This window comes from Phoenix dactylifera, chromosome 10 (assembly GCF_051530095.1).
Source record: "Phoenix dactylifera cultivar Ajwa chromosome 10, Ajwa_hap1_PhDact_Kaust_v1.1, whole genome shotgun sequence".
NCBI lineage: Eukaryota > Viridiplantae > Streptophyta > Magnoliopsida > Arecales > Arecaceae > Phoenix > Phoenix dactylifera.
Genome location: NC_143199.1, coordinates 16,012,635 through 16,028,483, shown reverse-complemented (window position 1 = coordinate 16,028,483; position 15,849 = coordinate 16,012,635). Strand labels below are relative to the sequence as shown.

General features: G+C 41.4%; 1 protein-coding gene across 25 annotated transcripts in view; it reads left to right on the top strand.

The window, feature by feature from the left end:
* The window catches only part of LOC113461511 (uncharacterized), a 137,457-nt gene that overhangs the window by 26,310 nt on the left and 95,298 nt on the right, over positions 1-15,849 (top strand). The window contains exon 8 of one of the 25 annotated variants that reach the window (XR_016396626.1): positions 1,648-2,804. The exons of 22 other annotated variants lie outside the window; for them this stretch is intronic. Coding sequence is in view for 2 of the 3 variants with exons in the window: in XM_089925763.1 (XP_089781889.1) it covers positions 1,648-1,815 (168 nt within the window). In the remaining variant the exon portion in view is untranslated. Of the gene's footprint in view, positions 1-214; positions 270-1,647; positions 2,806-15,849 lie in introns of those variants that run through there. 2 more of the 25 variants (XM_089925757.1, XM_089925763.1) reach the window with 2 other exon arrangements.

Below are 15,849 nucleotides of genomic sequence, written 5' to 3'. Positions count from 1 at the left end.
AAAAAGAAAAGAAGGAAAAAAGAAAGAAGAAAAGAAAAAGAAAAGAAAAGAAAAAAAAAAGAAGGGTGGTTTACGGGTATGAATCCGAATCCGAACCCGAACTCGGGGTGCTAGACACTTCGGCAGGGTCGGCCTTGGGAGAATGTTAAAATTTAGGTTTTTATATATATATATTGTGATAAATTTTAAAAGAAAATATGGTTTTGAATATTAGGTTCTGCGAGGGATTTGCGGAATTAATTGGATTTGTTGTGGATCGCGTTCGCAAGGTAAGTGATGTAACCTCTTTACTAGATTTATCGGCAAACTATGTATATGTTTTACGAATTGAATTGTTCGTGATTTCGAATTTGATGCATGGATTATATGTGTATTTTAGAATATTGTATGATTCTGATTGGACGTATTTGCTTCTGGTTCAAATTGTGTTTAATTACTCTGACATTGTACCCTTTGGTTTGGAACATTAAACATAATGTAAGAAAGGATTATGACTTGAAATAGATTCAGGCTTGTAGTCGGGCTATGTTGAGGACCCTGCCAATGGGGGCTAATACATTGGTACCGCAAGAAGAATAGTCGGTGATATGACCCTACCATAGGGAACATGTGGTCATAGTTCCTGGCTGTTGAGTTAGATCTCATAAATTGAAAGAAATTAAGATATGAACAATATTCGGTTTGACACTGTACGTTTTCTTTTATATAACTGGAATATGAAATAGAGGACAAAATGAACTTCGACCTGGCTATGTTGAGGACCCTGCCAATGGGGGCAGATACGTTGGCAATTGACTGTCCTGAAGGACTCACCGCAAGAAGAATAGTTGGTGTTGATGACCCTGCCACAGGAAACATGTGGTCATAGTCTAGGATCGACAAGATGAATTGAATATGTGAAAGAATCTTGAAACCGCGAAAAGAATCTTTTGAATTTAAGAAATATATGACTTATACTTTGGAACTGCATATTTATTTATTTTTTACATATTATTGCTTGATTTATCTAGCTAGAGTGTTCATTACTTACTGGGCTGTCTAGCTCATTATACCATCTCTTGTTGTGTTACAGATTTCGAGAACTAGTTTATTGGAGATTCAAAATGGGAGAGCGATTAGAAGGATTTGTGGCACAAGTTATCTTAGATTTAGGGTTATTTAAGTTGATTTGTTATTATGGACATTTATTATGATTGGTGGACTTTTGTTATTTTAAGAACTAGGTTTCTTCATGTTGGTAAATGATTATTCCGCTGCGTATTTAGACTTGTGAGTCATTATGTCTTGAGTTAGTCAATGGAATAAGATTGCATTTATTCTATTAAATTATTCTAGAATTTCATAATTGAGGTGTTTGGTTTAGATGCCTTGCATGCTCGTGGGGAGAGTTTGCTACGGGTGTGCGGCGGTTGGCGCGACCCCCGGCTCGCGATCTCGGGACGGGGGCGTGACAACTTAAGTGGTATCAGAGCGGACTTGGATAGAATCTAAGACAAAGGATCATACCCGATATGAGTATAGGTGGGTAGACACTAGGGATATTGGGACGTTAGATGTAAAGAATGTGATGATTATTCTTATAAAAAATATATATTTTAATTTGGTGAGCTTTCTTTTTATGAATTTGCTGTGATTTGATGCATATAGGTCAGGATGCCTCAACGTCGGGCGAAAAAGACTACTATTGGTGCTACGAATGAGACACCGAACCGGCATGCTGACAGCACACCCCAACGGGCTACGAGTATCCCTCAGCAGGAGGGAGTCATGAGCCCTCAAACGGGACAGGAACCGGGCTTAAGCCAGGTTATGTAGACCATGGTGGGCCTCATGCAAATGCAACAGCAGGTGCAACAGCAGTTGCTCCAACAACAAGCACAGTTGCTCCAGACACAGCCTCAACAAGGACGAGGGGAACAGTGTGAACATCGTAGCAGCATAGCTGAATTTAAGAGGTTGGCTCCTCCAGCTTTTCAGGGGACTACAGAACCTTTGGAAGCAGACAATTGGCTTACAGAAATGGAAAAAGCATTTGCTGTCTTAAGATGCCGGGACGATGAAAAACTTTTGTTTGCATCATACATGTTGCAGGGAGAAGCATTTAATTGGTGGCAGATGTTGGAGCATAAATTTGAGCATGATGGGGAACCTCTCACTTGGGATAAATTTCGAAAAGCATTCTATGATAAATATTTTCCTCGGAGTGTAAGGACACAGAAGGAACAAGAATTTATCCATTTGAAGCAAAGGGGCATGACAGTGGCCGAATATGAAGCCAAATTCACAGAACTAGCCAAATTTGTTTCGAAATTGGTAGAGGATGAGCAAGACTGAGTGACAAGTTTGAGATGGGATTGAAGACTGAAATTAGGAAGCAAGTGGTACCCTATGAGTTGACTACTATGCAGCTGTGGTGAATAAAGCTTTAATCATTGAAAGGGAAGTCAACGAAGCTTTTGCTGAAAGAGAAAGAAACCAAAAGAAAAGAAACAGACCTGCTGAATTTAAAGGGGGAAACAAGAATTTCAAGAATCCAGCTCAGAAGCCAAATAAAGATAGAAATCCCAAAAATGAGAATGGAAAGTGTTCAAGATGTGGCGGTAATCATGAATTTGCAAATTGTCCCTGGGTTACAGGTTCTTGTTTTTATTGCGGACAGAAAGGTCATAAAATTGCAGATTGCCCACAAAGAAACGAGATTAAATCTACGCAGGCAATGGAAGGAAGCCAGAGGCCAAAGACTCAAGGAAGGGTGTTCGCACTTACACAGCAGGATGCACAAGCTTCTAATGCAGTGGTGATAGGTACTATTCCCGTATTCGATATTTATGCTTATGTCTTATTTGATCCGGGTGCCACACATTCATTCATATCCTCAAGCTTTATCAAAACACATAATATATTGTGTGAATCTATGACCACTAAGTTCTATGTGGAGACGCCAGTAGGTGGTATGTTGAGCACTGATGTTATATGCAAGGCATGCAAAATTGAAATAATAGATAGGGAGTTACCTGTGGATCTAATTGTACTTGATATGCGGAATTTTGATGTCATTCTGGGGATGAATTGGCTTGCTACCTATCATGCCTCAGTGGACTGTCATGGCAAGAGGGTAAATTTCCAAATTCTGGGGGAACCGGCATTCAGTTTCTGTGGGAACTAGGGAACTGCTTTTCCTCATATTATCTCGGCTTTGCAAGCTGGACGAATGTTAAGGAAAGGATGCACATGTTATCTGGCCTCAGTAATTGATATACAACAAGATGAACTAAAGATAGAGGATATTCCTATAGTGAATGAATTTTCGGACGTCTTTTCCGAGGAGTTATCAGGATTGCCATCGGACAGAGAAATCGAATTCACTATTGATCTTGTACCCGGTTCAGGTCCGATTTCTAAAGCTCCTTATCGAATGGCTCCAGCTGAATTAAAAGAATTGAAAGATCAGTTGCAAGATTTACTGGACAAGGGTTTTATACGACCTAGTGCGTCACCTTGGGGAGCTCCAGTGCTCTTTGTGAAAAAGAAAGATGGAAGCATAAGACTCTGCATTGACTATAGAGAATTGAATAAAGTCACTATAAAGAACAAGTACCCTTTGCCTCGAATAGATGATTTATTTGACCAGTTGCAAGGTGCACATGTTTTCTCTAAGATTGATCTCCGCACAGGATATCATCAGCTAAAGATCAAAGCGGAAGATGTACCCAAGACTGCATTCAGAACTCGTTATGGACATTATGAATTCTTGGTGATGCCTTTTGGATTGACGAATGCCCCAGCAGCTTTTATGGACTTAATGAACAGAATATTTAAATCTTTTCTAGATCGATTTGTGGTGGTGTTCATTGATGATATTTTAATTTATTCAAAAGGAAAAGAAGAACATGAGGAACATTTATGAAGCGCACTTCAACTCTTAAGGAGGGAGAAGCTCTATGCTAAATTAAAGAAGTGTGAGTTTTGGTTGAATGAGATATCGTTTTTGGGGCATATCATATCCGGAGATGGGATTTCTGTGGATCCAGCAAAAGTGGAAGCTGTAGTACAATGGAATAGGCCTACTAATGTTTCTGAGATTCGCAGCTTTCTAGGAATGGCAGGCTATTACAGACGATTTATGGAAGGATTTTCCTCTATAGCTATACCTTTGACTCGCTTAACTCAAAAAGGAGTTAAGTTTGAATGGACTGAAGAATGTGAACGAGGCTTTCAGGAATTAAAGAGGCGATTGGTTACAGCACCTATTCTTACTATACCTACAGGTGATGATGGATTCACAATTTATAGTGATGCTTCAAGGAAGAGACTCGGCTGTGTTTTGATGCAGCATGGTAAGGTAGTAGCCTATGCCTCTAGACAATTAAAACCTTATGAGCAAAATTATCCTACTCATGATTTGGAGTTAGCAGCTGTGATTTTTGCTCTCAAGATTTGGAGACATCATCTATACGGCGTGCAATGCGAGGTGTTTACAGATCACAAAAGTTTGAAATATATATTTACCCAGAAGGAATTGAATTTGAGACAAAGAAGATGGCTGGAATTGTTGAAGGACTATGATCTAACGATAAATTAACACCCTGGAAAAGCTAACGTTGTTGCAGATGCCTTGAGCAGAAAGTCAATAGGAAATATGGCTACTTTGATTACTAGCCAACTACATATTTTGGAAGATGTGAGGAAACTTGAACTAGAAATCCGAGTACCTGGCACAAGGACTCAACTGGCTTATATGCAGGTTCAGCCGACCCTCATAGAGAGGATCAAGACAGCTCAGGGTAATGACCAGCAGTTATTGAAGATTCGGAAGTCGATAGAAGCAGGAGATATATCTGAATTCAGGATTCATGAGGACGGATCTTTGAGGTATCGGAATAGAATTTGTGTACCTATGGATTTAGAAATCAAATAGGAAATTCTTAAAGAAGCCCATCAGTCTGGATATACAGTGCACCCAGGAGGAACTAAGATGTATAGAGATTTAAAGGAATTGTATTGGTGGAACAACATGAAAAGAGAAATTGCTCAATTCGTGGCACAATGTCTTGTCAGCAGGTTAAAGCTGAACACCAAAGACCTGCAGGGCCGCTTCAGCCTCTTGACATTCCAATATGGAAGTGGGAACAAATTTCTATGGACTTTGTAACAGGACTGCCAAAGACTCCCAATTCTAATGATGCAGTATGGGTGATAGTGAATAGGCTAACCAAATCGGCACACTTTTTACCTATCAAAGTTGGGTTCGGCCTGGAAAGGCTAGCTAAATTATACATTAAAGAAATTGTGAGACTGCACGGTATTCCAGTATCCATTGTGTCTGATCGAGATACTAGATTTGTATCACAATTTTGGAAAAGCTTGCATAAGGCTTTGGGGACAAAATTATGTTTTAGTACTGCCTTTCACCCTCAGACCGATGGTCAGTCTGAGAGGACCATTCAGATTCTCGAGGATATGTTGAGAGCTTGCGTCATAGATATGAAGGGTTATTGGGATGAGCATCTACCTCTGATAGAATTTGCATATAACAATAGTTATCAGAGTAGTATACAGATGGCGCTTTATGAAGCTTTATACGGAAGAAAATGTCGTTCGCCAATTTGTTGGGATGATATTGGTGAACGAAAATTGTTGGGCCCTGAACTTGTACAACAGACAGTTGAGAAAATTCAGCTAATCAGAGATCGCCTTCGGACTGCACAAAGTAGACAGAAGAGTTATGCGGATAATAGAAGACGAGAATTAGAATTTCAAGTTGGTGACCATGTATTTCTTAAAATATCACCTACAAAGGGAGTTACAAGATTCGACATTCGAGGAAAATTGAATCCCATATTTGTTGGTCCGTTCGAGATCTTAGAAAGAATTGGTAAGGTGGCTTACAGACTTGCCCTGCCGCCTTCTTTGGCTGGTGTACACGATGTTTTCCATGTCTCGATGTTGAAGAAATATATACCAGACCCAAGTAATGTCACGGAGCTTAAGCCTATACAAGTTAGAGAAGATCTATCATATAAGGAGCATCCAGTGCGGATAGTGGACAGAAAAGATCAAGTTTTGAGACACCATGTTATACCTTATGTCAAGGTGCAGTGGAGCCATCATTCAGAAAGAGAAGCTAGCTGGGAACTGGAAGATGAGATGAAACAGAAATACCCTCAACTTTTTGAAACTGCAGGTACGCAAATTTCGGAGACGAAATTTTTTTTAGGACGGGGGAATGTGAGACCCTGGAACTGGGCCCGGTCCACTTGACCGGCCCAGTCCCAATACTTGACCTCACGTGCAACGCACGTGAGGCAACGGGATGGATCCTCCATCCCGAAGAAGAAGGAGGAGCCTTGTTTTAGGGCTTCCTTCTCCTTCTTCTCCTTTGAGCCCACCGAAGGAGAGCCACCGCACGCAAAGGGGGGAGGGTCTTCTTCGTGTGGCCACCGAGAGAGAGGGAGAGAGGGAGAGAGAGAGAGAGGAGCCACAGCACCGGGTGGTCTCCTTCTTCCTTGCCGCCGGAGAAGAGAGGCGCCGGATCTTCGTCAGGGCTAAGGTAAACTTCTCCTTCTCCTTGCTTGATGCTTGGTCATGATGTGTTGGGGGTTGGGGCCGGACGATCGCCGAATTTGGGTCTAAAACGGCTTGCCCTAGCCGTCGGCGTGTTCGCCGCCGCCAATCGCCGGGGGTGGCCGGGCTTGCTCCGCCACCTCCTGCCGCTGCCAAGGCCAGCCACCGCGGCCGCCTTGGGTTCAATCGAGAGGAGAGAAGAGGGGGCGGCGACAGGGGGTCATGGGGTCCCCTGTTTCACCAAAGGAGAAGAAGGGAGTCGGGAGAGGGAAGAAGAAAGAAGAAAAAGAAAGAAGAAAAAGAAAAGAAGGAAAAAAGAAAGAAGAAAAGAAAAAGAAAAGAAAAGAAAAAAAAAGAGGAAAGGTGGTTTACGGGTATGAACCCGGATCCGAACCCGAACCCGGGGTGCTAGACACTTCGGCAGGGTCGGCCCTGGGAGAATGTTAAAATTTAGGTTTTTATATATATATTGTGATGAATTTTAAAAGAAAATATGGTTTTGAATATTAGGTTCTGCGAGGGATTGCAGAATTAATTGGATTTGTTGTGGATCGCGTTTGCAAGGTAAGTGATGTAACCTCTTTACTAGATTTATCGGCAAACTATGTATATGTTTTACGAATTGAATTGTTCGTGATTTCGAATTTGATGCATGGATTATATGTGTATTTTAGAATATTGTATGATTCTGATTGGACGTATTTGCTTCTGGTTCGAATTGTGTTTAATTACTCTGACATTGTACCCTTTGGTTTGGAACATTAAACATAATATAAGAAAAGATTATGACTTGAAATAGATTCAGGCTTGCAGTCGGGCTATGTTGAGGACCCTGCCAATGGGGGCTAATACATTGGTACCGCAAGAAGAATAGTCGGTGATATGACCCTACCACAGAGAACATGTGGTCATAGTTCCTGGCTGTTGAGTTAGATCTCATAAATTGAAAGAAATTAAGATATGAACAATATTCGGTTTGACACTGTACGTTTTCTTTTATATAATTGGAATATGAAATAGAGGACAAAATGAACTTCGACCTGGCTATGTTGAGGACCCTGCCAATGGGGGCAGATACGTTGGCAATTGACTGTCCTGAAGGACTCACCGCAAGAAGAATAGTCGGTGTTGATGACCCTGCCACAGGGAACATGTGGTCATAGTCCAGGATCGACAAGATGAATTGAATATGTGAAAGAATCTTGAAACCGCGAAAAGAATCTTTTGAATTTAAGAAATATGACTTATACTTTGGAACTGCATATTTATTTATTTTCCACATATTATTGCTTGATTTATCTAGCTAGAGTGTTCATTACTTACTGGGCTGTCTAGCTCATTATACCATCTCTTGTTGTGTTACAGATTTCGAGAACTAGTTTATTGGAGATTCAAAATGGGAGAGCGATTAGAAGGATTTGTGGCACAAGTTATCTTAGATTTAGGGTTATTTAAGTTGATTTGTTATTATGGACATTTATTATGATTGGTGGACTTTTGTTATTTTAAGAACTAGGTTTCTGCATGTTGGTAAATGATTATTCCGCTGCGTATTTAGACTTGTGAGTCATTATGTCTTGAGTTAGTCAATGGAATAAGATTGCATTTATTCTATTAAATTATTCTAGAATTTCATAATTGAGGTGTTTGGTTTAGATGCCTTGCATGCTCGTGGGGAGAGTTTCCTACGGGTGTGCGGCGGTTGGCGCGACCCCCGGCTCGCGATCTCGGGACGGGGGCGTAACATATACCCTGCGGAGTGGGCCAGAATACCACACTTATACCCTGTGGTGGGGCCAGAATTGTCAATGCATAACCCCTAATTGGCAGGGTCCAGAACATAGTCAGGCTGAGAGTTCTAAATCTGATGCACATCAAAATTCTTTTTGTAACATATTAGATATATCATAATCCGATCTAAATATGCATATACGATACAAGAACAGTAAATATAGCAATAGTCCGAAAAATATAATTTCAATTCACATATCTATTTGTCATTCAAATCATCATCTCGTAAAAATTCAATAATCACATATAAATTCATTAACAATCTATTCGATGCAAAAATAATATTATATAAATGAAGAGTCTAGAGAAGGCAGTTCATTACTTACTTGAACGCGATCCACAATAAATCCAATTAATCTCACAAATTCCTTGCAGAACCTAATATCCAAAAATCATATTTTTCTTTTAAAATTCATCATAATATATATATAAAACTTAAATCTTAGCATCCCAGGGCTGACCCTGCAGAAGTGCCTAGCACCCCGGGTTGGGGTTCGGATTCGGGTTCATACCCGTAAACCACCCTCTCCATTTATTTATTTTTTTTTCTTTTTTTTCTTTATTTTTTTTCTTTTTCTTTCTTTTCTTTTCTTTTCTTTTTCTTTTCTTTTCTTTCCCTTCCCTTCCCTTTTCTTTCTTTTCTTTTCTCTTCTTCTCTTCTTCTCTAGAATCTTCTCCCGACTTCTTTCTTCCTCCCTTCCCTTTCTTTCTTCTTTCTTTTTCTTTCTCCTCCTCCTCTTCTCCCAACTTCTTCTCCCGACTTCTTCTCCTTCCCTTCCCTTTTCTTTCTTCTTCTTTCTTCTCCCGCGTAGGGAGGTTGGCGAGCTCGGAAGAGGCCAAGTCGAGGCCGGCGCCGCCCGTGACGGCCGGCCCTCTCCTTCTTCCCGCGGAGGAGGCATGCGGACAGGAGAAGAAGAAGAGCCCGCGATGGTCGGCCTTCTCCTTCTTCCCTCTCTTCTTCTTTCTTTCTTTCTTTTTTTCAAATTGTTTAACAAAGAGATGAAGCTAGGAACCTTACCTCAGCCCCGGCGAAGATCCGGCGGCTTTCTTCTTCTCCGGCGGCAAAGGAAGTAGCGGAAGACCACCCGAACCGAAGAGGAGCGGGCTTCAGCGGCTCTCTCCCTCTCTCTCGGCTGGTAGCCCAAGGAAGAAGAACCCAAACCAGGAGGGGGGGTCTGGCGGCTCTTCTCGGTTGGCCTCACAAGAGGAGGAAGACGCCCTAGAAAAACTAGGGAATCCTTCTTCTACGGGATGGCTCTCTTCATCCCGTGCCCTCACGTGCGATGCACGTGAGGCCGAATCTGGTGGCTGGGCCGGTCAAGTGGACCGGGCCCAGTTCCAGGTTCTTACATCCTCTCCCCCTTAGAAGAAATTTCGTCCATGAAATTTTCATACATGTAGTTCAAAAGTAGAGAATACTTCTTCCAAATCATGAAATAACACTCATCAAATCAAAGTCATCTTGTCTGACCAACGTCAAATAATTCCATTCACCACACTTCCTCTGCACACACTGATTTAAACCTCAACATACTCGTGTCAAGTCTAGAATTTTTTTTTTTAGAATTACTTACTTATTGGTACATTCATTATTATCTTAATCCGCGTGAACACTTTCGAAATTTAAAAGTTCATATTCTTCTTTTGACAATTAATCAAAAAAAAAAATTGTTGCGTAACTATTTTATCTTTTCTAGCAACATAATGAGTTGTCTAACAAAGAGCAGTGGACATGGCTAGACAATAATTAGAAATAAATATTGGGACTAGATTAATACCTGTCGTCAACACCTCAGAAGCCTGTGCATCTTGCTGTGTAAGTGCAAATACTTTTCCTTGAGTCTTTGGCCCCTGGCTTCCTTCCATTGCCTGAGTAGGTCTATTCTCGTTTCTTTGTGGGCAGTTTGCAATTTTATGACCTATCTTGCCACATCTAAAACAGGCACCGGTGTTCCAATGGCAATCCTTGTCAGCATGAGCCTTACCACATCTAGAACATTTATTGATATTCATTTGCTTAGGGTTGTCACTCGTTGATTTCTTGTTTGAACTCTCGGTGTTTTCATTGCTCTGCCCCTGAAATTCATTTGACCTGTTCCTCTTCTTTTGATTTCTTTCCAAGCCAACCGTTCATCATTTACTTCCCTTTCAATTATTAAAGCTTTATTTACCATAGCTGCATAGGTAGTCAATTCATAAGGTACCACCTGTTTTCTAATTTCAGTCTTTAGTCCCATCTCAAATTTATGCACTCGATCTAGCTCATCCTCGACTAACTTTGGAACAAATTTGGCTAGCTCGGTAAATTTAGCTTCATATTCTGCAACGGTCATATTCCTTTGCTTTAGATGAATAAACTCCTGCTCTTTCTGCGTCCTTACACTCCGAGGAAAATACTTATCATAAAATGCTTCTCGAAATCTTTTTCAAGTGAGTGGCTCCCTATCTTGCTCATATTTATGTTCCAACATCCGCCACCAGTTGAATGCCTCACCTTGCAACATGTATGATGCATAAAGAATCTTTTCGTTGTCCCGGCATCTCTGAACGGCGAACGCTTTCTCCATCTCTGTAAGCCAATTGTCAGCTTCCAAAGGCTCCGTAGTCCTCTTGAAGGCTGGAGGAGCCAGCTTCTTGAACTCAGCTATATTACTATGCTGCTCGCACTGCTCTTCTCGTCCTGCATGGTGCAACGATGTTTGTTGTTGTTGAACCTGTTGCTGTTGCACCTGTTGTTGCATCTGGATCATACCAACTAAAGTCTGCATAACCTGGCCTAAGCCCGGTTCTTGTTGTCTTGTTTGAGTATTACTAGCAGGATTGACGACTCTCTCCTGCTGAGGGGTGTTACCAACTTGTTGGGGTGTGCTGTTATTTTGCGGGTTTGGTGCCTTATCAGTAGCTCCGCGAGCAGTCTTTCTCATCCGACGTGGAGGCATCCTGACCTATATCTATCAGATAGCAGCATGCCAATAATAAGCTTACCAATTAATTACAAGTATATAGGTTGGTTGTTACAATCATCATAAACTAACATCCCAATATCCCTAGTGTCTACCCACCTACACTCATGTCATGTCAGATTTTCTTATCTTAGAATTTATCCATTCATGCTCTGATACTACTTAAGTTGTCACGCCCTCGGCCCGAGATTCGCGAGCCGGGGGTCTGCACCAACCGCCGCACACCAATAGGAAACTCTTCCCACGAGCATGCAAGGCATCTTAACCAAATCTCAAAAATGTAACTAAAATAATTCAGCTGAAATAAATGCAATCTTATTCCATTGACTGACATAAATTATAAAGTCTCACAGTTCTAAATACGCAGCGGAACAATAAATTACTAGCATGTAAAACTTGGTTCTTTAAATGACAAAACCTTACAATGTCTAACAATAATTTAAGATAAAATATCAATGTAAATAAATTCTAGTCTAAGATAACTTGTGCTTCAGTTCTTCTAGTCGCTCTCCCATTTTAAAATCCCGATAGGTTAGTTCTCGAAATCTGTAAAACAACAAGAAATTATATAATGAGCTAGACAGCCCAGTAAGAAATAAACACCTTAACTAGTCAATTCATATAATAACATAAAACATAAATACAAATTACGATGAATCAACATAATAACATAATCAATTCCTTTTTCAAACCCAAATTCATTGAATTCCGTATCTTTCAACTATCCATATACATAATCATGAATCTGTTTCAAAATAAATCACATTCATCTCAACAGCCTTTAACTACGACCACACTTATACCCTGTGGCTAGGCCAGAAACAGAACCGCACTTATACCCTGCGGAGTGGGCCAGAATACCACACTATATCCTGCGGAGTGGGCCAGAATACCACACTTATACCCTATGGTGGGGCCAAAATTGTCAATGCATAACCCCTAATTGGCAGGGTCCAGAACATAGTCAGGCTGAGAGTTCTAAATCTGATGCACATCAAAATTCTTTTTTAAATATATTAGATATATCATATTCCGATCTAAATATGCATATACGATACAAGAACAGTAAATATAGCAATAGTCCGAAAAATATAATTTCAATTCACATATCTATTTTTCATTCAAATCATCATCTCGTAAAAATTCATAAATCACATATAAATTCATTAACAATCTATTCGATGCAAAAATAATATTATATAAATGAAGAGTCTAGAGAAGGCAGTTCATTACTTACTTGAACACGATCCACAATAAATCCAATTAATCTCACAAATTCCTCGCAGAACCTAATATCCAAAAATCATATTTTTCTTTTAAAATTCATCATAATATATATAAAACTTAAATCTTAGCATCCCAGGGCCGACCCTGTAGAAGTGTCTAGCACCCCGGGTTGGGGTTCGGATTCGGGTTCATACCTGTAAACCATCCTCTCCCTTTATTTATTTATTTTTTCTTTTTTTTCTTTATTTCTTTTCTTTTTCTTTCTTTTCCTTTCTTTTTCTTTTCTTTTCTTTTCTTTCCTTCCCTTCCCTTCCCTTCCCTTCCCTTTTCTTTCTTTTCTTTTCTCTTCTTCTCTTCTTCTCTAGAATCTTCTCCCGACTTCTTTCTTCCTCCCTTCCCTTTCTTTCTTCTTTCTTTTTCTTTCTCCTCCTCTTCTCCCGACTTCTTCTCCTTCCCTTCCCTTTTCTTTCTTCTTCTTTCTTCTCCCGCGAAGGGAGGTCGGCGAGCTCGGGAGAGGCCAAGTCGAGGCCGGCGACGCCTGTGACATTCGGCCCTCTCCTTCTTCCCGCGGAGGAGGCATGCGGACGGGAGAAGAAGAAGAGCCCACGACGGTTGGCCTTCTCCTTCTTCCCCTCTTCTTTCTTTCTTTCTTTCTTTCTTTTTTTTCAAATGGTTTAACAAAGAGATGAAGCTAGGAACCTTACCTCAGCCTCGGCGAAGATCCGGCGGCTTTCTTCTTCTCCGGCGGCAAAGGAAGTAGCGGAAGACCACCCGAATCGAAGAGGAGCGGGCTTCAGCGGCTCTCTCCCTCTCTCCTGGCTGGTAGCCCAAGGAAGAAGAACCCAAACTAGGAGGGGGGGTTTGGCGGCTCTTCTCGGTTGGCCTCACAAGAGGAGGAAGACGCCCTAGAAAAACTAGGGAATCCTTCTTCTACGGGATGGCTCCCTTCATCCCGTGCCCTCACGTGCGATGCACGTGAGGCCGAATCTGGTGGCTAGGCCGGTCAAGTGGACCGGGTCCAGTTCCAGGTTCTCACAATAGGTCTGCCATTTTCGCCATACAGGCTGCCGGTCCCGATGTAGATCTTTCATGTCCGAAGAACATCTATGATGAGCTTCTTGACAGTAATAAGGAGTTAGAGAAATGGATTGCCTCCTACAAGAGCAAGTGGCCCACATATGAACTGACTGTGATGTGTGATGGTTGAACCGATCCTACCAGGCGGAGCATCAACAACTTTCTAATATACTGTGATATGAAGACGTTCTTCCACAAGTAGGTTGATGCTTCTGATCAGATGCATGTCGTCTCATACATCCTCAAACTGATGGAGGAGGTGATTGATAAGGTTGGAGAGGAGAATGCCGTGTAGGTCATCACTGATAATGGGCCGTAATATAATGCCGCTGGAAAGATCTTGATGGAGCGGCACATTGTATCGACTTCATGTTGATGGACATTGCGAAGATTCGTAGGATGCATCAAATAGTGGAGACAGCCCAAACCATCATCAGGTATATTTATAACCATACCTCGGTTCTTTCACTGATGTGAAGGTATGCAGGGAGATAGATCTTGAAATTAGGCGTCACACTGTTTGCTACCAACTACGTTGCACTTGATAGCCTTCTTGAGAAAAAGGCAGCCTTACGTTAGATGTTTGTCAGTTCTGAGTGGCAGAAAAGTAGATATGCGAGGGCCGACATTGAATAGAGCAGTGTCGAGGACTTTGTGATGAGACAGACATTCTGCCAGCAGGCGACTGCAATAATGAAGGCTATCAGATCATTGTATGAAGTGCTTCAGGCCGTGGATAGCGAGAGGTAACCCCAGATGGACTTTTTGTATCACATGATGGAAAGGGCAAAGACTTATAATATTGAGACAGATCCGACGCATGCCCAAGAGTATATCGACATTATTGAACGACGGTGGGACTATCAGATGGATAGGGACTTGCATCTAGCAGGTAAGCAAGAATATTGAAAACTAGATTGCTCCTGTACTTATATTATTTTACTAAAATCATAGCGAACTCTATGCGCAACATACTATCTAAACCCTCGATTCAAATACAGTGTACTTAGAATCAATATGGATGATGAATTTTTAGCTGCTCTCCGTAAAGTGATTTACAAGATGGAGCCAGTATCTTCTATTACTAATGTAGTACAAAATGCTTCTTTTTTACAGACTAAAATATTTTGAGAGGACAGCGACAGCTTTGGAGTCTCGGTAGCTATTGTAAATAAAAAAAGTATGAATCCATGTATGTTACACATCAAAAGGACATTTATCTAGCATTAGATGGTTACTAATATGGTACTATCTTATATGCATTTTTTTTAATATTTTTGTAGTTGAATGGTGGATTCATTTTGGACTGTTCGCGAAAAATTTAGCTGCTAGCTATCCAAATCCTCTTCCAGATGATCTCCTCAAGTGGCTATAAGCATAACTAGTCCACCTTCGACTTCATCCACAGTAAGCAGAAAAACCGTTTGATACAAAAGCGCCTCAATGATCTTGTATATGTTCACTACAATCTGAGATTGTGGCTAAAGTGCATTTAGGAGGAAGTGGAGCTCAAGTATACAGATCCGATCTATTGTGCTTTCGTTGTTGATGAGGATGATCTTATAATTGGATGGTTTGTGGACTAGCAACAGGAGTTGGAGCTTGATGTGCAAAGATCGCTTCTACGACCGACCAGTTTTGTAACCAGCGAAGCTAGGGTTGATACAGGACAATGGGCTGAGCGCTATATTCTACGCATTCTCCATTTGATCAGCCACAGCTACATGGTAGCCAGTCACCACATGACTTCTTGTTCGAGACATTCTCTCAGAGATATGATCGAGAATTGCTTAGACGAGGCCACTACGTTACTTTGCCGACTCGGTCAGGAGCGCGACATACATCCTTCCAATATACCTAGGCCAAGACGGGCACGAAGGATAAGAAGACAGTGGCCTAGCCTACCAAAAAAGCAAAATAAAAGGCACCTGCAGCCCCAATGGAGAGTGTTTGAAAATGAGTCAGTACACTCAGATTCAATGACCAGAACCAGTAGCGATGACAGCTCTGGTGGTCATAGATCTGCCGGCCAGGAAGAGAGTGGACAGGAGACCACTGTTTGTGAGGCAGTCATAGGATGGTTTTTGATTCATCGGTGAGTCTCTGTTTACACATGCTACACAAGATAGGAACCACGGTGCACGATTTGGTAGAGCCCACGAGGATACAATTGTATATAGGAGACGGGCTCCTCGAGGTCATTCAGGAGAACACGATGCAGCTGTAG